The sequence below is a fragment of the Eschrichtius robustus genome, chromosome 6 (assembly GCF_028021215.1).
Source record: "Eschrichtius robustus isolate mEscRob2 chromosome 6, mEscRob2.pri, whole genome shotgun sequence".
Lineage (NCBI taxonomy): Eukaryota > Metazoa > Chordata > Mammalia > Artiodactyla > Eschrichtiidae > Eschrichtius > Eschrichtius robustus.
Window position 1 is genome coordinate 32,223,343 of NC_090829.1, and position 22,747 is coordinate 32,246,089.

Below are 22,747 nucleotides of genomic sequence, written 5' to 3' on the forward strand. Positions count from 1 at the left end.
AAATCTCAAAATATTTCACGGTGACAAATATTTTATCTGTAGCAAAATAAAATAGCCTGAAGAACATCGTGTGATGGTATGGCTACTTTGTATTTCTTATTTTTTGACTGTTTGCCTCTTATAGGACATTTTTGATCTTAGGCAAAAGGGCACATACATAAAATCTGGAAGAGAAATATTCGGGCTGTGCTTTATTCTTCTGCAACTTCATTTCCACGCCTTCTAACTTTTTTGTTTCTATTCACAGTCACTTTTCCGACACCATCCTTGTTTCTGGGCTTCATTTCCTCTAGTACCTTCAAAGGGTTCTAAGGAGAAATGACTGATAATTGCTGAGTAGAATTTTAAAAGTAAAAAGTGAAAAGAAATTTGTGTAACATCACTTGTGGAAAAATTATTGTTAAATAAATAAAAAGCAGAAAACATTTTTTTTCTTTTATAATTGGAAGGTATTTCTGCTTCTGTATTGCTCAGTCATCCATTCGAAAATCAGCCTCATAGAGACTATTCTTTAGCTCCGAATATTTTAACCCATGTGTATCTCTTTTCCAACTTTGCTCAGTAAATTTTAAGGTTTTACATACGTTTTCTTGAATATCATTCAGTGCAAATTTTTAAGTGCTAAAAAAATAAGGAAATGGCTTCTGTATGTAGTCATCAGATGGCGTTCCTCAAAACAGCCTGGGCATACTTTCTAGATTTATAGAGTGTATATAATGGTAATTAAAATAAAATACCAAAATCATGTCCTTGTCTGGTTCCGTAGGTTGTTATACCACAACAGGCAGCTATAAAGGAAATTAACACTTGACTTGAATACATTATTTGGCACCTAAGTTTTGAATTTTAAAATGAAATTTGTGAAATTTTAATTCATCAAAAACAAATGGAATTGATTCTATATAAAATATTATTCCTAAGTATAAGACACGGTAATGTTAAAGTACAAATATCTAAATTTAAAAAAAAATGCTTCAATTTAAAAGATTTAAATATAACAAAGGCAGCACTAAGTTCCCCCAAATGTCAGTGGAATTCTTTTTTCCATCCTTTAATTACTGAAAGTAGAACGAGTTAAGATTCATGTCACAATATGGCTTCAATTTTCAATACCTCCTCACCTGTTTAACTTAAAAAAAAAAACAAAACAAAAAAACCCTAAATAAACACTAGTATTTGACACAAGATCACTGATTTAACCTTCCTTGCTACTGCTGTTTGCCTTTGTTTATGCCCTGATGGTTTTGGAAATTCTACTTTGGGAATGCTCATTTTGCATAGACTGTAACTTATTTAATAAGTATTCTTGGTATTGAGAATTTCGGCTCCCTCTATCTATATTAAATTTCATTTTACACTCAAGGTAAAATAAGTAAGACCATTTGAATTTTACTTCCATGTTCTGTATAAGTTTTTGTTTTTTTTTTTTAGTGAAGAAGTTAATGGTTATCTCTAACATCATTAATGCGGCTTGTATTTTAATTTATATTCCATATAAGTACCTGCATCGATATTGCTATTAAAGTTTTGCAACTTTAAGAAAACTTGAAAAAATTTACACACACATCATAGTGCAAATACACATACTTGTCAAATACTTCTAGAGATAAAGTTACCTGGTTACTCTGTTGATTCTGAAGGATTTGAATGTATCCAGTATGTGGTAGTTAATAAAACCTGCAGAGTGGCATCTGGTTATTTTCCTTTTAATGTCTTAGTTTAGCTGTTTACACTCTTTGTGATAGACAATCTTCTGAGCTTTCATCAGTAAGGTCTTGAGTGTTCTGGAGAGAAATAGAGGGAGAGAGGAAGAAATTCACAATCAGAAATTACCTTCAGACACCGTGGACTCAAAGCTATGCAGACACTGTGTTTCCGTCTGGCTGCTTTTAGGACTTCTGCTTTTATTTCCTTGGGAAATATGGGGCAGGGTGGGTGAGAAGTCATCTTTTAAAAAGCAATTTAAAATCTTGTGGCTTTTTACTGAAACCTGCCGTAGAGTTGATGCTTTTTGAGTTCTTTGGGTTATTTCCCATACAAATGGTAAATCCAAGTGGAGATCAAGCCTATCAATGTCTGCTTCCTGGAGAAGGTCACAAACTTGCTTTCTCAGATGTTTATTTACCTGGAAACATATGTGCTCAACATTGGGTGATATATTGCCTTTTAACAAGTAATCACATTTTAACTCGTAATGTGTGCTTGTTAGGGATGTTAGGTTTCTTGCTCTTTGTTTTTTTCCTGGTTAATAATGTCATTATTTTAAATCTGTGTTTGAGCAACTCTTTGTAGGTGACAGTTTCCTCCCATTATAAATTTTAAGATTCTAAAATTACATTAAGAAAGAGAAACAGTTGTATCCATTGCCAGGCTTATTATGTAGTGTCTTTCATGCTTTTCTTGAGTAGAATTTAAATATAAACAAATTATTATTACTTTTCTTTTGATTTTGCTTTTGTGTTCTGGGGGAAATATATCATTAAATGAAGGGACTGTGGTATCAATATTACCTTTTATGTAAATATTGTGGGCACTCACGCATGTGTACACACTCGTACAATATTTCAAACTGTAGTGTCCTTCTGTTACCAGCAGATCCACTTGGGTAGGTATCTTTGCTGTGAACATATGTTTGGGTTATTTCTTTCTTCTGAGTTTTGAGTGTGTCTGTCTCTGTGTAGGTTAGATAATCTTCAAGGACGGTTTTTAAAGTCCAGAACAGCAGCTCAGCGTCACCTGGGGAATCAGGAGAAATGCACTTTCTTGGGCACCAACCTAGCCCCAGTGGATCAGAAACTCAGGAATGCAGCCCTCACCTGTAGTTTCATGAGCCTTCCAAGTGATGCTCATGCACACTCAAGGTTGAAGACCACTGATTTAAACTACCTGAGAATTTTGTTGGCATTATGGGTTTGAAAGCAAGCTATGCATTTGGGTAATTGCAGTTGGAAATGTCAGTCACATGATGATCCCTATCTGTTAGTCATCTAGAGGTGTCCGTTTGATGCTATACTTTAAGAAAATTAACTTATTTGTTGGTTTAGAGAGACAGCATACTTTTTGAAAAACCTTTTATGCTACATACACTTCAGAATAGTAACAGCCAAATTTTGATTTCTTGTATTGTCGTGAATTGACTCACTGTATGATCTCAACTGTTCTGTGAAGTAGATAATCATCTTGTTTCTGTTCTCTGGATGATGGAAACTAAGGAGCAGAGCAGCGAAGTTAGAGATCCTATTCAACCCATCCTGTCTGATTCCAGAGCCTGCATCTGTGACCACTGTGTACAAAAATCTTCCCCATCTCACTGTCTCCACAACCCCTCCCTACATGCCCCGCCCCTACATTGAGGCCCAACAGTAAGAGGTCAATGCCATGAATGGAATGGCTACACTTTTAAGAAGATAGGAGTCATGCTTGCCTTCACACCAGATTGTCAACTTTAAAGGACGTTTGTGAAGTGTTTCTAAGACCTTTGGATGAAACAAGGCTTTTGAAAAAAAAAAAAAAATCATGACTATTTTCAACAAATCAATATGCCATACTAAAGTAACACTAATTCGTGCTACTTTATGGAGAATTTATATTTCCAAATTCCTAAAGGGCTATGACTAGGGATTTGAGGGGTAAATGAAAGGCTCCGGTTCTTGATCTAAATTAACTTTCTCTTTCCTCTGGTTTTAACTCCCAACCACACCTATCTGTAAACCTTCTCTAATAGTACTTACTCAGTGGAGGACGACTGGAAAAGTGAAATAATTCTATATACCCTAGAATCTTTACATGCAAGTGGTTTAATTGGTTTCTTTCTTTAATCGAGTCTGCTTATCTGAAAATATGTATTTGCTTCAAATAGGATTACTGTGAACAGAGAGGGCCATGCCCTGAAATGGTAGGACCCCTGTGGTCCTTGTGAAACCGGGTTGGGACAGGAGGATGGAGAGGTAATTAAGCCACTGGATGAGCTCTTAGGCTGTTTTAGTTCTAACATCTTACAGTTTTGAAATGCAGTCATTTTGACATTAGTGAAGGTTTTGATGGAGCACATGCATTTTAAGGCCGTTCTTATGTCATCTAGCTTGGCTTTACCTGTTAGAGTGTACAAATTCAGGTTAGATATAAGTTAAATTCCAAAAGTAAGGAGTCTTGGGCATTGCGGTATTTAGCAAGAAAAGAATACTATCTCTGGTGATCCAGTTACTTGTCATCCTTGTCTTGAGTGTTTTGCTTGAAAGTAGAGGACTAGTATATATCGTCAAACTGCTTGACAGCCATTATGCTCCTAGGATGCTCTGAGTTTGTTGGGTAAAGGCCTCATCTTGGCCACACTGTGGACTATAAGCTATTATTGAACAAAGCTTTCCTTCACAAATCTAAGTAAAGGAGTCTCCGATTTTCTTGAATTAGAAAGAGTTACTCCAGGTCAGGTGGAGTTATACTGAGAAGAAGCTGCTGATTTCCTTGTTCCTTTCACACAGCCTCTCCACAGTGTACACACCCATCTCCCCCCACCAGCCCAAGCCTTGTTACTGCTGTAACATTGATTTGAATTTATTTTATTCTAAACAGAATAAACGTGGTACATTGAAAGCTTCAGCTGAAAGAAATAATGATTGGAGGTGAAAGGAGAGTACACGGCTCTAATAATCTCACCACCATTATCACATCCTTGTGAACACACACACACGTTTTGGCAACATTTCTAATCACTTATTTTAAAGAAATGAAGATGACTAATATCGGGCTTCAGTTAACTCCAAGTTTTCCCTTTTCAGGACTTTTGGCTCAAGAGACATCTTTTAATTTCTATAGTACAACAATCCTTCCAGAGTTTTTGGATGTGCATCCTCCTGATTTTTTAAAAGGTCAATTAAGTGTGAGTGTGAGATATTATCTGAAGAAAGAAAGTGATTGATCTGGAGGATGAGATTTTCAGAACTCAGTTTACAGGGGAGGTGACCTGTTTAACCCAAGGACAGCAGGGGGCTAGCGTGAAAGGGGTTAGCTAGACTTCCACGGACTCTCCTATGGATTCTTTCTCCACCCCGCAAATGTGTCCTTCAGGGTATCAACAAGAGAATAATTCTTTGGTACTTATCTTTTACAGCTATGCAACTCGAGGGTGTTTTAATACCTAGTTTAAAGAGTAGAACTCATTGATACCTTTGGATATATTTGGTCCATTTTCTGAGATTGACCTTATTCTCACGTATAAGTTGCTATTTAAAGATTTGTGCACTTTCTACATGCGCAAAAAATTGATGTAAACCAATCCTGTAGGCTATTGAAAAAGAGTTGCTTTTAAAATGTGTTTGCCTTTCCTCTTTGAAGACTAGTAACGGCTCTCACGGTTTCCCTAACTATCGGAAACACAGTCTTCATGCCCCGTATAGAGGTTGACCAGTGGTTCCCCCCCACCCCTCACCTCGCCCAGCTAACTGCATGCAGGCTTCTCTTGCTTTTTAATTCCCTCCCCTTACTCTCACCTCATGACTTTGCTTTGCTTCTGGCCCAATTCCCTGAACATAACAGAGCCAATGAACTACTACAAGCGTCTTCAAGTTCCTCACTTCTTCACCTCCAGATTTCCCTGTATTTTCACCAATTTTCTTTTTTGCCTGTGGTTAAGTAGAAAGATGTCCTTGTCTTTTGAAGTTAATCCAGACAAGAGGTCACTGTTGCCCATCTCTTTCGTCAGTTATCTGCCCTCCAGTCCGGATTTCCTTTATGGAGACTCATTTGAAACATAGCTTTGAAACCAGTTTGTCATTGGTTATCCTAATACAATGATCACTTTTCTCTCAAGCTGTTGTTCTTTATACCCAACTACTAGAAGTGTGGTTTACTTCCCTCACCTTCACCATTTCACCATCTGCTCTTACTTCAACCTCCTGTTTCCTGCCTTCTGCCCCTACCACTCTAGAGAAACTTCTCTTTTGAGGTTCACACCTGTGGTTTTTTTTTGAAGAAGCAAGTCAGAGAAGCCAGCATCCACTGTGATTTCTTAACTGTATTCAACACTGTTGATGACCCCTGTTGTTAACTGTTCCTTCCCTCGCTTTTGTGACCTTGACTTGTCTGATTATTTATTAACTATGGAGAGTGTGTGTCCATCATTTGATGGCTTATTTATCCCCTTCACTATCGCAGCTGTTTTCCCTCCCCACCCCTGCCCAAAGAGAACATGGGGGTTTTGAATCCCTTCCAGTTACATAGCGCTCTTATCCCTAAGCTGTCACTTCTGCATTAGACCCGCCGTCAGACCACCTACTAGACATTTGTAATACATTTCCACCTACCCCTTGAATTCCTCTCACCTAACGGTGAATTCATGAGCTCCCTGCCCTTATAACCTACTCCTTCCCCCCACCCCCACCGCCCGGACCCCAACAAATTTTATCTAGTTGAGTCCGTCTTGAAATCCAGTGAGATGCACATTCACTCAGATGCCTGATCCTTTCCTAACTTCCTCAGATACCTCTTGATTTTGCTTCTTATTTTTTACTCCCACCACTAAGACCTAGTTTACACCCTACAGACTTTTTTGGTCTAAACTTCTCTCTGCCTCTCATTTTTCCTCTTCAGTTTTTTTAAGCACTTAGTTATCAGGTTAAGTTTCCTACTAAACTAGTTTTTTTTTTCTTCTTATCTTCATCCCTGGCCTATTCTTTTAGTCACATGTTTCTTCATTAATCCACTTATTTATTCATTATTTCATGCATCCGACAAATATTAAGCACCTAGTCAGTGCCATTAAGGAAAATATAAATGTGAATGGTCTAGTGAGGAAGACAGACATTAAACAGATACCTAGAAAATAGGTGAATTACACAGCGATAAATGCTCCAAAGTCTCTCCTCTCCACCCCTCCCTCTGCAGTGAGGGCTTTCTCTAAACTGAGTTGACAGAGGGAGGGACCTGACGCTGTCATCATGCATAGCATTTCCACAATTGCAGTTGAGGCTGTTGAGAGTATTTCAGGTGGCGGGAGGAGACCAGCAAAGGAAGGAAGTGCCCGGCACCTTTGGGAAATGTTGAGCAATTCAGCACAGCGCGGCTGTGGGGTGCCTGCAGGGGAGGCGTGGAGGTGCAGTAATATCAATGGACAGTAGGGGGTGCTGTGTCTGATATGCCACTAAGCATTTTACAGACAGATCGCCACTCTCACCAAAACCTTATAAGGTATGTAGTGTTAACCATTTTTCAGAGGAAGAATCTGAGGCTCAAAAAGGCTCATTATCTTGGACCATGGCGTTGGCCAGTGACACACCCTGGATGCAGTCACAGCTCTCTCTTACCCTGAGCTTGGGCTGTTATTGAGCCAATATGGAGCCATAGTACCCTGTGTTCATAGAACACACGGATCTTTCCAGGATACCTTCCCTCCCCATCCCTGTTTGGGGTTCGAGCTCTGCAGATGCTACCTCTATGATACTGAATCTGTACTCCTTAAATCAGGGAACATTCATCCTTGCATTTTCTCAGGGTTCTTAGTACCTTGTCTTGCTGGAGGTAGGTACTCTGTAAACAGCTGTTGCTAACATCTTTCCATCACCCCTCACACACAGGTTTACATTAGAACCATTTGACAGGTACCTTAACTGAAAACAATCACCAGGGCACATGACTGGCATCTGAGTTTTGTGCAGTTTCCTCACCGCCCCTCTGTCCCCCTTACAGGGCTTGCTTATATGTACACACCCCACCAGGGAGTATATCAGTAATGCTGTGTAACGACAACAAAAGTTGGAGATTGACAAAGTAGCTCAGGTCACTGAGATATAGCAATCACTACCTATGTCGACTTTATCCTGTGGTTAGGTCTGCCTTTTGAAACTTTGGAGGAGATTTTGAAACTCAAGGTATTAAATAACAGCATCTAGAAAAGACTTACGCGGTTTGAACAACCTGAAATATTAATTATTTGGGGACATGGTAGCAAGATAGATTGGCAGAGTCTGCAAATGTATATTTCTGATAGAATGTTACAAAAAAGGAACCAGTGCAAGAAGTGGTGCCTTGAATGCAGGCAGGTGAGAGAAAGACAGAATGACAAAAAGAGACTGAGAGAACAGTGACAGAAACTGAGAAGAAACAGGCTCTTACTTCAAGGCTAAAGAAGCAAAATGCTACTTTGTGCAGAGTACACACGTGGAGTACTCCAAATTGAACATTGGCGTTCTCCAGGTCACAAGGACTTTGCTCTTTTTTGCAGCCATTACTAATTTACGTGCACACAGTGCAGTTTGTTTTCCCTGGGACAAAACTTTCCTCATGTGAGCTCCTTGGGGATAGATACTGTTAGGGAGAGTAAGTACGTCGCATGGGCAAACATGTACAAATGGTAAGAAAAGGAGATGAACTGAAAGATAGAGCTAGGAATTTCACTAAGAAAATGGAAGAGTATAAGATCCAAGAGAGAAATTTAGATAGAAAAATTCAAAACCAGGCATAAGAGAGGACACATCCTGGACTATTTAACTCTGGCTAAAGAATGTGTTTAGCGGTGTGTATGTTTTTGTGATGCTGTGACTAAGTAATTTCCTCTCCCATGTGGGAAAAATAGTGCTTGAATTCACTGTGTCTGTGGGGCAGGTGTGGGGAGGTGGTCCAGAAGAGGAAGGTGGTGTCAGAACGTGTTTGCATTTCCAGCTGTTTTCCTCACACCTAATGAGACCCATGCTGTCTGTCGTTTTCCATTTGGAAAGAAATATACATGTGTCTTAACACAGTCATATTGGAAGTAAATGGAACTTTTTTTTTTTTTTAATAAAAGTACTTGAGGATCCTCTTTTTTTCTAAATATAAAATGTTTAACGATGTTTAATGTATGCAGAAAACTGAGCTTGCTAAGAGATAACATTTTCCATAAGGAAAAAGTTTAACTAGATAGTATGTAATAGGATGTGAAATTAATACCATGTTAAATTTTAAACAATCAAGAGTCAAAACTTACTCTGTAAGGTACGCCCACATCAACTGCTTCTATTAAGACTTCAGGTCAGTTGACACTTTTTTTTTACTTTAGCAAGTTCCAAACTGGAAAAACAAGGGTGTTGCCAGTGGAGGTTGAGGTGAATTGAAAGGTGGGCGGGATGCCACCACCGCACGAGCCAGCATGGAGATGCTGTGGTCAGCGCGTATCATGTCCGTGAACCCCACCCTTTAAACAGGGGTTTCAGAATGCATTTTCTGTTTTTCAGGATGAATCTTCAAGTCATGAGTATAACCAGCGCACAATCCTTCTTTACGGAGTGGGCAAAGAGCGTGAAGAAGCCAGGCATCAGTTGAAGAAAATTACCAAAGATATTTTGAAAATCCTAAATAAGAAGAGCACCACAGAGAGCGGGGGTAAGGAGCCCTAATGCATTTGCCCCCATTGTGCTGTCGTTTGTCTTCCCCTCAGCGCAGTCTTTATCAGAGTCATACATGGCACGGTCAGCAGAGTGTTTCCTCCCCCGAATGACTGTCACGTTGAAATATGAATAAGCACATTGAAGTTTTAAGGGCTTGGTTCCATTTATAGTAATGCTTGCATGAAAATAGCACCTTCTATAGACAGATATAGGTGATTTTATTTGCTCCTCTTTTTTTCATATTTCCCAAATTTTCCACAGTAGTCATCCATAAAGTATTGAAGAATGAGTTGGAAAACCCTTGGGCTGGAAGAGGTCCATTCCCCCAGTTCCATCCTTTTTCAAGCTTATAGTTGGCTCTGGGTACTCATATGTACATGATAATTAAAAATCATGACATTGTAGTGGCTGATCTTTTCTTACGTTATCCAGAAGAATAATTGCAGTAGGTAGTGGAGGCTACCCACGTCTCCAAATGATTTCAAGTAAAAAGAAAACTGGGTCTTTACTCCATAATGCCTTTACTTGGAATGCTCTGTCACCAAGCTTTTTACATAGTTCTTACAATGAAGTTATGCCTTTGTATTATGTCACCATATAATATAATTGGAACTTTGTAATTATCCACTTCCCGTTTGCCTAATTACTCTTTTCAAAGTTTTTTTATTTTATTAGACAGTCATACGATTTAAAGTATGCTATCATTATGTATACTCCACTACCACCGCTGGTATTTATCCCTCTGTTACTTAAATAATGTAATGGGGAAAAAAAGTGTGGATTTTCCCTGTGCAAACAGCACGCTTCCTACACATGGCATAAACCACCTCTAGGAACCCTGCTTTGTTGTTCAGTACAGAATAAATACTGTTTTACGAACCTCTGCACAGGGGATCCAGTCTTTAGGACTTTAACTAGATGAATTACTAGAGCTTGCCCACACTAGATCTTTCCCACAGGAAGGGACAGATATAACTATTGCAAATAGCTCTCTTTCCTCTCCATCGGTAAGAGTGCAGGTGCAGAAACAAGGTACGAGGGTTTTTAGTCTGAATGTGTGTTTTGGGTGTCTGGTGTCTTAGAACACAGTGGGAAGGCTACGTTCGTGTTATTCGCGTCGCATTCCCTAACTCACTTCTGTGGCCTCTTAAAGAGTTAGTGCTACATAGGCGCCATGAGGTTGTGGAAGGGAAATGAAACCCTGTTGTCATTATTGAGACTGGGGAGGGGGGAAGAACTGCTCTAAAAAAACTGTTGATCTGTTGTTTTGCTGTTTTCTCTGTTAGAGAAAAGAGGAAATGGGCTGAATCCCGAAGTCCTGCAACTAGCTAGCAAAGTATATTTGAAGCTACTTTTTGTATATTTGGGAATGGGACGGGCACTGTCTCCTTTAGAAGGTTCAGTAATATGGGCTTTTACCTAAATTACTTTTAGAGAGTCTTTTCAGGTCCTGTGGAATGTTTGGTTTTGGAACGCTGAGAGGGGTGGGACGGGGAAGGAAGCAACGTGGAATCCTTTTCTGCTGAGTCTACTTCCTTCCTTTATAAAGAGTTTTTTTTTAAATGCTAGACTATTGTCTGTCCTGTCTTCGTACCAGTCTCTTAAATAGGCAGTTCTTGCTTGTGAACTCACCAGGAGAAAATCATTGTTGTTCCACGCTAATTTTTGAGATATCCGGTACAGTACTAGATGCACCCCTGAGGAGAGGGTCATCTTCAGTGGGGATTTTTGTCTTACCCACGTTTTAGATAAAACTCCTCAACCAGAAATATGTTTGTTCACCTTCAGTGGGGATTTTTGTCTTTCCCACGTTTTAGATAAAACTCCTCAACCAGAAATATGTTTGTTAATTTGAGATGTAGTGGGCTGCCTTCTGATAAAGAGGCTGGTGAGGCAGGAAAACAGAAGTTGTCTTAGCATGTATTTGATTTCTGGCTACACATAAAAACATGATTTTGAGGAACTCATTAGGAGCGCTCCCAGATCAACCAGACCTTGCCTGGGGGCAGGGGGAGATTTATACTCTAAAGCTGAAATGACATTTCCAGTTGAACATGTTCAAATCTCATTTTACATTTACATTGACTAGTCATCTTTGGGTGTAAATTTTCAAAACATTAATGAAGTTTTACCATACCAATAAAAGTCAGAACTTCCAGGATTAGAGATTTAAAAAAAAAAAAAAAAAAGGAAAATCAAAATTAAGCAACAAGAGAGCAATAATATATATTATGAAAGCAAATTAACATAAAACAGATGAAAATCTATGAATTATGACTATATTATTATCTATGTAAATATGTAAATGTCATTAAAATATTCCTTTGAGAACCACCACTAATTTCTTAAATTTTTCTCTCAAAGTGAATGTAAATTGCCAAGAGTCAGTTGCATCTTTTTTATAAGAGGTCTTGAGAAGTTAGCTATGTGTAAAGTAAACAGAGCCTATTAATGTAGACAAACCAAAAAAAGAGGTATTTGTGAGTTCTCGTGCTGGGTCCACGTCCTCCAGTCTGTTACTTTTCTTGGTAACAGACTTGGTTTTGGTCCCAGGAAGGACTGAATAAATACGTTAACTTCACTTCCATAGCTCATGGTACCCAAGACCATTGGTGTAAGTTTTCAGCCTTGGATTAATGAAGTTAGTAAATGAAAAATTCAAAACTTGGGTATTTTATACATGCTCATGACATGCAAACAGCTGTATTGAAGGCAAAATGCCACTTGCACCTTCGAGAATAGATGTTGAAAAACAAGTAGGTTTCATGAACTTCTTTCTTATTATTTGCGTTACATTTGGTGATATTTGACAAAAGTGACACACAATCTTGTACCTTATGTTACTCAGCACCTTTTAATTCTAAGTTTGTTTGTTTTAGGAGACACAACCGCCTGAGTTTTTTGCTTGTCTTTTGCCTATCTATAAACCACAATTGCTTATTGTTGAAAGAGAAGTCTCCTTTCTTCTTGTTATTTTCTAAAACCATTACCTTTGCCATTAGCAAAGCCTTTTGAGTTTAGTGAAATCGTTCTTGTATCTTTAATAGAAAAATCAGTAAAGTGAACTCTGTTCCCCAAACTAAACTTTCCCAGATAAGATGATGTGAGTTAGAGGGCTTTTTTCTCAGTAGGCTTTGACTGCTTAGAATCATAGTGTTGGAAATGGTCTTTCATGGAGATCGTATAATCTAACATTTCCTTTTTGTTTTTAGATTTGTGTTTGTAAATACATATATTAAAAGTATTTTAAAATAGGACCTAATTATTTCTGGATCTTATCCTTAGAGCTGTTAAGAGCAAGAGTCCCTCTGGAATAAGCAATGTTTATAGTATTTCTTATTGATATTTTCTTCAAACTTCTTTATGCTAAATTGATAAAGGTAACACTTTTCCATTAAGGTGGAGAGATTTAATTACTTTCTACCCCTAAAAAAGTTAGGAATTGTGTAAATTTCCTTTTTTACATACTAAACTGCTTGGGAATCTCCTAAGAAGACGCCAGTGAAGTTTCCTATTATATCAATGTGAGCCTCGGTGATTTTTTTTCCCCCCATTCATTGTTGATATCGTATTTTAAAAGTCCGTGGGTAAGAAGCGTTTATAGAGGGACTTCTCATTAATAGCCAAAAGTTTAGGTATAGTACATAAATGAGAATTGTTTTTTTGTTTTTTGAGTTTTTTGGTAATTTTATGTATGTATGTATGTATGTACGTATGGCTGGGTTGGGTCTTCGTTGCTGTGCGTGGGCTACTCTTTGAGCTCAGTAGTTGTGGCTTGCGGACTCTAGCGCGCAGGCTCAGTAGCTGCGGTGCACGGGCTTAGTTGCTCCGCGGCATGTGGGCTCTTCCTGGACCAGGTATCGAACCTGCATCCCCTGCATTGGCAGGCGGATTCTTAACCACTGCGCCACTAGGGAAGTCCCGAGAATTGTTAATTTTTAGAAAAAAAATAAAATTACCTCAACAATACGAATCAATCTCAGAAGCATAATTTTGAGTGAAAGATGCCAGATGTAAAAAGTACGTATCATATGATTCCATTTGTATAAAGTTCCAAAGTGAGCAATACTAATCCAAGCCATTAGAGGTCAGGATCTTGGTTCTCTGAGGAGGGAGAAGTAACTGCAGGGAACCTGAGGGGGCTTCTGGAGTTTTGGTACATGATTTTGTGATTTGAGTTTCATTACATAAATTTATTTTGTAGAAATTCAGTGAGTTTGTACAATTTTCCATTCGTATGTTATACTTCAATAAAAAGTATCCATTAAAGTCAAGAGCTTCAATTAAATGGAAAATAATGTACCTACTGTGTGTTTATTTAGGTGGAGATGAGGGACAGAAAGCCAGGAAGAGCAAACAGGAGGCATTTCCAACACTGGAGACTGTGTTCACAAAACTTCAACTCCTTTCATATTTTGATCAACATCAAGTGACATCTCAGGTAGCCATTAAAGCTGTTTTATTACGCATTTGGGATATTTCCTTAAAAATCTCTTTCATGCAATATATGTTTTTGGCTTTACTTGTTTTATAAATACATTTTTTAAACATATTTGGAAGCGTCTTAAACTATCAAGCAGTTCAGTTTTAAGTGTCACGTTGCCTTCCTCAGAGGAATTAATTTTTATCATGGAAATATTTTTACCATATGATAATAATCAACACTATATAAAATAATCTATAATGCAGTACTTACTACATTTTAGTCCTACATTGCTATCGATAAGGGAGAAATCTGTTGATGACTGAAGAAAAATTACTCTGCCATTGAGAAGAAACCAAATCTATTTTGTTTTACAAATCCATTGATAGTCAAATAAATGTCATCTGGAAATTAATTAGCATTTATTGTTGTTCTACCTTTAGGAGGGTTGGGTGTAGATCTTAATGACAACTCGGCTTATTTCTTCAAATTATAGTTGTTTTAAGGATATTATTGCATTTGTACATGGTTTTGTTTTCTGTAGAAATATGTTTCAACTTCTAAGTAGAATCACGTATAAATTCACATTTCTTACCTAAAAAATTGAAGTAATTTAATAAATAAAAGTTATTTGGACTGTTGGTCTTATGATTACTTTCACATTTTTTTTTTTTTTTTTTTTTGGCACAGATCTCTAACAATGTGCTGGAACAAATCACAAGCTTTGCATCAGGAACATCGTACCATCTCCCATTGGCTCACCATATTCAGCTCATCTTTGATCTCATGGAGCCAGCACTGAATATCAATGGCCTCATTGACTTTGCAATACAGGTGTCAAAGGGATCCTGCTTCTCTCTTTTTTCAGAAGGCAGACCTACTAGGCATTGTACAGTTTAAAATGAGCCACCCGGTGCATTTTTGAAGAGTTGAAACATTCTGAGTCAACAGTATTCAACTAGCATTTTCATTGCATCTGTGTTCATAATTTTCAACTAAATAATTATAATTGGTGCTAAAATATAGTAATAGTCATTTTAAAACATGAGAGCTTTGAGGGTATTTCTTGTTTGTCTTTTGTTTTTTGCTTAGGGAAAGGTCAAAGTTTGTTTTCTATTTATAATAGAGTATATTTTAGGGAAGAGCAAAAAATATGAAGCATTATTAATTTGTTCCACTATTTTTCTTATACACATACTTGAGTTCATTTGTTATGTCTCTAGTGAGTAGACATAAAACTTGGTTTCTTTGACTTATTCTATTGAAGGTGTTAGCTTTGTTAATAGTAAGAAAATGATGATAAATAACTTCCATTTGTTGAAAAGGAGGGGAAAGTGGAAAAAAAGTCAGAGGTGGGGATGTTCTTCTCTGAAATTATCCAGTCCAGAACTTTGGACCACCATAAAGTTTTGATAACTGTTTCAGTATTGGGTACCTCTCGATTGCATGGACCATGATGCCCAGAGAGAAGGAAAACGCTATAATTTGATAAAGTATTAAAAATAAAAACCAGTGAATTCATTGGGGTGCTGAGACTGTGGTTGTATATGTGCATGTTCCTGGGGCAGGACAAGGAAGGAGATCAAGTAGTTTTAGGATGACTCAATATATCCGTGGTTTGTAAAAATAAACGTCTTTCCTATTTGTTTTGGCAGCTACATTTTTCTTCGATCTTTTCTCCCATTGTAGCTCCTGAATGAACTGAGTGTTGTGGAAGCCGAACTGCTCCTGAAATCCTCCAGCCTGGCAGGAAGTTACACGACGGGACTGTGTGTCTGCATTGTGGCTGTTCTCAGGCGATACCACAGTTGTCTGATCCTGAATCCCGATCAGACGGCCCAGGTGTTTGAAGGGTTGGTATACCCTAGAATGTGTAATTTGTGATGAGATATGATAGCGGTTTTAAGAGAAAAATTGTACTGTTTGTTTCATAAAAAGGTATAACACAGTTATGCCAGGAAACGTTTATCGGAAATGAGATAAAAGCATGAAAAGTCCGCCTGCCTGCCTGGCTACCTCACTCCCCCTAGGTGCTGTCATTTCTGCTACCCAGCATCCTGGCTTATTATGGATGGTGAATAAGTGAGTGCTTCTTCGCTCATGTAATTTCAGTTTCTATTTGGAGAATCCAACGCCAAATAAGCTTTGCACATACATCATCTTATAGATTTACCTTTTCAATTTTATTTTTTTTATAAATTAAAGGAAATTTTTGACAAGGGTTAATCTAGAATAAATGACTTTTTTGATTCTTAGTCTTTTTTCGGTTTGTGTGAATTGTAGGCTAAGGTTTTCTCTACTACTGTTAGGGAAGTTGGGCCAAGTAATTACATCACCCCCATTAAATGAGGCCGAGGTTACTGGGACCAGAGAAGTATAATGAGCTGTCAGAAAACCTATTCTGAGCTCCTTTTTGTCCACTGCAGACTCCTTTCTCCAGAGCTTTATATATGTAAAAGAAAGGCAACCCTCCTGGGCTCAAAAGAAACATGGGGTTCACAGTGCCTTTTTTTGGTAATCTAGCACATGTAATCAACATGTACTCTATTCTAGAGTGGCACCCATTTAACAGCAGCTTTTTAGGAGAAGAGGAAAAGCTGCCACATTAATTCTACACACAAAGATTTTTTTTTTAATTTGAATATTTTTTTATAATATTCTTTATGGTCTCAAAGATGTTTCTGTAATAAACATGTAAGTCAATAACCATAACCAAATTAAATCCAATTATTGTTACATTCAGTTTGTAAAAGAGGCTGTCTCTTAATTATATGTGCTTTTCTTTAACTGCATTTCCTAAGATGAAATATTTTTACTTTGTAATCTTGGGGGAGAAATACATTCTTTTTTTTTTTATTAAAAAAAATTTTTGTTAACATCTTTATTGGAGTATAATTGCTTTACAATGTTGAGTTAGTTTCTGGTGTATAACAAAGTGAATCAGCTATATGTATACATGTATCCCCATATCCCCTCCCTCTTGCATCTCCCTCTCACCCTCCCTATCCCATCCCTCTAGGTGATCACAAAGCACCGAGCTGATCTCCCTGTGCTATGCGGCTGCTTCCCACTAGCTACCTATTTTACATTTGGTAGTGTATATATGTCCATGCCACTCTCTCACTTCATCCCAGCTCACCCTTCCCCCTCCCCTTGTCCTCAAGTCCATTCTCTACGTCTGCGTCTTTATTCCTGTCCTGCCCCTAGATTCTTCAGAACCATTTTTTTCTTGACTTCAGCTTTTAGCCTTAAGTAGCATTTATGCCCTTAAACTTTTGCTAACATTGAGCTTGATTTAAGTTTATTATTTCTGTGCCTCTTCTCTATTTACACCCTTCCTCACCTAACAAATATTATCTTATCACTTGAAGGCACCTCATTTAATATTTTCCTAATCTTTCCTTCTATCTTGTCTCTCCTATTCTTGGTTCTTTCTTCAATTTTTTCTCTGAGATCAGAAGTTAGCAAACTTTTTTCTGTATAGAGCCAGATAGTAAATATTTTAGCTTTTGTGGACCATAAGCTTTCTCTTCATATGAAAGCATAGCCACAGATAATATACACTTAGATTATTACTAAGTGACATCTGAAACATCCCTGATATTTTTAAATATAAGGAAATGACCATCTTGGAATCCAGGAAATATAGAACTATTTTATAGCCCTCAACTGCCCTGTAGGGTTGAATAATTAGTACCATTTTATAAGTCAAGAAACAGAAACTCAGGCCTGTTAAATGGAGTGGTAGGTGAAGTGATGTACCCAACATCAGATAGCTAATAAATCTCCCAGATTGCTAAAAGTCTTTCTAACTAGGAGCTCATTCATGCTGTTTGATTTATACCATACTTTTTAAAACTGTGTATGGAACCATCTCTAGTTGGTCATGAAATGAATATTATAGGTTTTCACAAGTATTTTTTTGTTTTTGTTTGTTATTTTGGAATTTATTTCATTATCATTTATTTTCACATTTTAAATTTGTTCTAGTAAATGTTCATAAAATCATATTTGATATTCACTTTATTATATTTGTTCTTTATCATGTATAGTAAGGATAAGTATTTTCCCCAAAATTATTATTTTGGGTTTTTTTTCTTTTTCTTTTTCTTTTTTTTTGCACTTATATGAATAAACGTATTGGATCTCAATGTAAAATGTTCTTCTTACCTTGAGCAAGTGAAAACATTATTGAGGAAACAAACACTCAGTATTTACTGCGATACAGTAAATGCCCAGCAAACTTTCAATAAGTGTTTACTTTAATCACAAAATAATTCTTTGCTTTTCAGGGTATACCTGGAATTTTTTGGTTTATATAGGTAACAACTGATCGAATCGTCTACTTTTCTTCTTAACTGTGGGACAATTTTGCTATAATTGACAGCCTTTATCAGTTACCTGCATCTGCTGATGTCAGTTCACAGGGCTTGGGATGCTGCATGGCTATTTCTTTGCATAGTTTCCTCGGTCCCACCTCTGATATTTGTGACTCCAGTGTCCTTCTCAGCCTTGACATGCTAGGCTCCCTCCCGTCCCCTAAACAGTGGAGAGGGCTCCAGACTGGGGTTCTGGAGACCTAAGTTCTCTTTTTGGATCTGCTGTGAAGTAGGTCTTTGCCTTGTGGGCAAGCTACATCACCTTCCTGAGCCTCAGAGCCCTCTTTGTGAAATGAGGAAGGTGAATCAGCTGATTTCTAAAGCCCTTTCCAGCTTTAATAATCTGAGTCATCTGTGACACTGTTGTAGTAGTACCGAACCCTGTAACAGAATGCAAGGTGACAGTGGAATCAGACTCACAGATAGGTGGATGGACCACTAGTGTTTACTTCTGTGTGGTATGAACTTTTGTTTTGTATGAATTGTGGCCCAAGAGGCCATCTTTCTGATCTGGGGAATTGGAGTAGTAGTGGTACTTCTGAACCGCAAGTCTTATGGAGAATGTCACTAAAAAGAAGGGGTTTTAAATTCTTATTAAGATAAACTAAAATAAATTTGTTTCTAGTTTGGAAAAACAAGGAGAACGTGACCTCAAACCATGAATTCTTCGAGTTCATGCCAGAACCAGCTCATGGTCTTGAAAATAGATTTCCCAGACTTACTGATGTGAAGAAATTGCCCTTTTACATAGTGGACATGGGGCCCTTTGCAAATTTCTGGAATTTGTCAGTCTTCTTACTGATGAGAGATTCTCTCCTACAACTTTTGTGTCCTAGTCACAGCAACTTTATTGGTGGATTCCTCCCTACATATCTTCTGTATGGTGGAATTTCTTTCATTTCTTAATGTTAATGGCATTTCTGAAGTGTTAAAAAAATATTTAGTGTTTCAATATCATAATAGAAAACTGATATTTTATGCAGTTATTTACTTGGTATAATGATTAGTGTTAACAATCTGGTATCTTTTTTCTTACTTGAGTAATACATGGACACATTCTCACTCTAAAAGATCCAAGCGGTAACATATATTAGCAAAGTGTCTCATTTCTTCATATATTTTTCTCCTCAGATTGTGTGGTGTGGTAAAGCATGTGGTGAACCCCTCAGAATGTTCTTCCCCAGAAAGATGCATCTTAGCCTACCTCTACGATCTCTATGTGTCATGTAGCCACCTCAGAAGTAAATTTGGAGACCTCTTCAGGTGGGTAGAAGAAAGTCAAAAGAATAGGAATAGGATTGTGCCTATATTTGTTTGTGTACCAAATTGTCATCCTTTTGAATAATGAAAGTTAATCCTAATTATATCTGCCAGAATTCCTATTGAATTATCTTTCATTGTAGCTGTAACCTCCTATTCCAAATCACTATGCATGTTTAGCTCTGATTGCAGTTTTGATACAAGAGAAAACGTTCTGTATTTTGCAGTTGCTGTTACCTCCCTTGGAACATTGTCTCCCCACTGTTTGCGTACCTACTTTCTCCCTGCATTTGCTTCTCTGACTCCGTGAACTTCCTACTTCACAGAACATCTCTGATTCCCTGTCATTCTCTGCGTCTTAGCACTTGTACCCGCGACAGGTAGACAGGTGCTGGAGACTCTGTACTTCCATAATGGTGTTTGAGGAAATTTAGATGATTAACTGTAAGTTGGGGGAGGGAAGGGGACAGTAATAGCTGGCAGAATAAATTTGGAATCTGGAAGCAGGCAAGGAAAGAATAGTCAATTACAGTTTTCTTTGCTGTCTTGTATCTTGCATCCAGCTTGTTCGTAAATCCTATGAACTCTGCCTTCCAGGTACATCTAGAATCTGACCACTCTTCATTGCTTGGCAACTACCACCGTGCTCCTCTCTTGGTTGGACCATCGTAGTGTCCTTCTAACTTGTTTCTCTGCTTGCACCCTTGACTCTCTTCAGTGTATTCTCAACATGTCTTCAAAAGTTATCCTTTTGAAACTAGAATAACTTGAAGTTTTCCAGTGGCTTCTCATATCTACTCAGAATAGAATTCAAAGTCCTTACCTAGCCTTTAGGATCTGCTGGATGCAGTCCTGTCTTCCACCACTTTCTCTCTGTCCATTCTAATCACATGGACCTCCGTATTGGTCTCCGAACACTCGAAGCACACTCCCACCTTGGGGCTTTTGCACTTGCTGTCACCTCTCTCGCGACGCTCCCTCACACAGTTCGTTCAGGGCTCTATCTCCCTGACCACCCCACTGGAAATAGCCCCTCCCCCCGGTCTCCGTCATTCTCTGAACTTTAGCACTTTGCCCCTCCCCATTTCATACATTATGTATTTATTTATGGTCTGGCTCCTTTCTAGAATGTAAGCTTCATGAGAGCAGAAACTTTCTCTAGTTTCTTCATTGCTCTATCCCAGTACCTTGAAGAGTGTCTGGCTTATAGTAGGCACTGCAAAAAAAAAAAAAAAAAAAATCTGCTTAAAGAATGATATATACCAAATCACAAACCATGATATTTTTAATGGTATTGATAAGGAAAAATATGAAAGTATGTTCTTTATGAAATGAATTAGGTTTCAGAATAATCCCTTATGGAATGTCTGAGTGGGTCTTAGGAACCATCTTTGCACAGAAGCGTTGTAATAATAATACCCCTTATTCTTCTATTACTTTACAGAGCGCTTTCAGTTTCAGTTTACAGTTTTCAGAGAGCGTTCTCATACAAGACTCAGTTCTTGCGACAGCCGTGTGAATTTCCCAAGGAAGCCACAGTTGGGTATATTTGACCTGTAATGCTCCTGCAGCGTGGTGAAGCATGTTAAATGAGTTAATTCAAGTAATGCACACTGGCTGTGTGGAGATTTAGGAGACCAGCCGTGAACTGAGGGGCTACTTAACATCAGCACCATGGCGCTTCACAAGGGGTTACCCGTCTAAAGTTTCCTGGATTAAGCCATGGAAGAGAACTGCGTTTCTCTCAGGAAACCTTAAAGTCAGGCATTATTTGTAGCTTGGGATTACGAAAAATGGTCAAACAAAAGCTAGATATGCAGAGACTTCTGTTTGTATACTAATAAACCAGTTTTAATGATTAGATCAGAAACATCATCTATAAAGTTGTGTAAGAATCATATTTGGAGAAAACAGAGCACTAGTCACGTCTGCTTCTGACTGAGCTGCTGCTTTGTGCCAGGCACTATGGCGGGTTATTTCCATCAAGATCTTTAATCCTCCCACCAACCCCAGGAAGTAGAAATGATTTTTCCTATCAGCAAATGACTGTTCCTCATTATAAGTTAATAAATGATAAAGCCTGGATTTGAACATAAGTCATTTTGGCCTCAAGGTGTGTGTTGCTTTCATTACTCTATCAGGTTTTTCTTACACATGCAGTTTCAGAAGGAAAATGTCTGAGTTTCTGTTTGTTTGGTTTTGGTTTGGGGTTTTTTAAACTCCATATACGCCTGCAACAGAGAGTGCTAAGAATTTGAGAGTGACCTAGATAGCAGCTAACATTTCACTAAAACCTAGAGCTCATCTGGAAAGAGTGTAATAAGTGAAATATGAAGCCTAGAAGTGAAGGGACACGAGACTTCACCATGAACCACAGAGTTCAGAAAAACTGCCAGAGGAGGTAGGAGGGCATCAACTTGAGAGAAGTCTCTATACTAATCGAAAAGTGAGGCTGACTCTTATAAAAATTAAGAAAGAAAAGCAGAATTCTTTTGGTTTCTAAAGACAGACAGGGGTAGATTGTTAGAATTAAATGGAAAGTTGAATAAAAAGAGATACTGCTTTGCTATTTGCAGAACTCTGTTTCCTTAAAGACTCAGAGTATTGGGAGGTGGAGGAAACCGGCAGAGAGCAAAATTTGTTTTTGTTTCATTTTTAGTGGGAAAGTGAAACAAATTAAGAACTATTGCTAAGTGAGAATATATGCAGCCTGGCAGGGTTAAGACAGGGAAAAGGGAGATTTTTTTAAAAACTGGGGACTGTATAATTCTGTCATTTTGAATAGGTCATGACTTCAGATTGCAAACTTGTATCCTTCAGCAACCCCTGACAAGTTTTTATATAAGTTGTATGCGAAGAAAAAGAGTGTAGAAGATTGTACTTGCCGCCATTTAGTGGGTGGCTTTAGTCCTCTCTCTTGGCCCAGTGCTTCCCACGCATATTTGGTACTTAGTTTTACCTGGGACTGCTTTTTAAGCATACAGATTCAGTACACCTGTGGTGAGGCCCAGGAATCTTTTATTTTTAACAAATGCCCCAGCGGTGATTGTGAAGGAGGAAGTCTAAAGTCACATGTTGGTAAACACTGAACTGACCAATCTCAGTTTTCTTAAGGCAGTTGTCAATGTTAACAGCTTAGGGTGAAGAGTCTATATGTCTTTTCATTTTTGAGGAAATCATTCCTGGCTACTGTTTATGTAGGTGCATAAGACTAGGACATGTGTCGCCTTGATCACAAATAAGTTTGCTGCCACAACTTAATCTAAAAGGAAAAGGGTCTCTGCTGCTTAAAAGAACTCTTGAATAGAGAAGGTGAATTGTGGCTT

The 22,747-nt window shown here is 38.0% G+C and overlaps 1 protein-coding gene across 1 annotated transcript in view; it reads left to right on the forward strand.

The window, feature by feature from the left end:
- The window catches only part of MED12L (mediator complex subunit 12L), a 317,602-nt gene that overhangs the window by 233,271 nt on the left and 61,584 nt on the right, over positions 1-22,747 (forward strand). Inside the window, exons 16-20 of the mRNA XM_068545632.1 lie at positions 9,207-9,354; positions 13,682-13,800; positions 14,473-14,616; positions 15,472-15,635; positions 19,293-19,424. Coding sequence (XP_068401733.1) covers positions 9,207-9,354; positions 13,682-13,800; positions 14,473-14,616; positions 15,472-15,635; positions 19,293-19,424 — 707 coding nt within the window. The remainder of the gene's footprint in view (positions 1-9,206; positions 9,355-13,681; positions 13,801-14,472; positions 14,617-15,471; positions 15,636-19,292; positions 19,425-22,747) is intronic.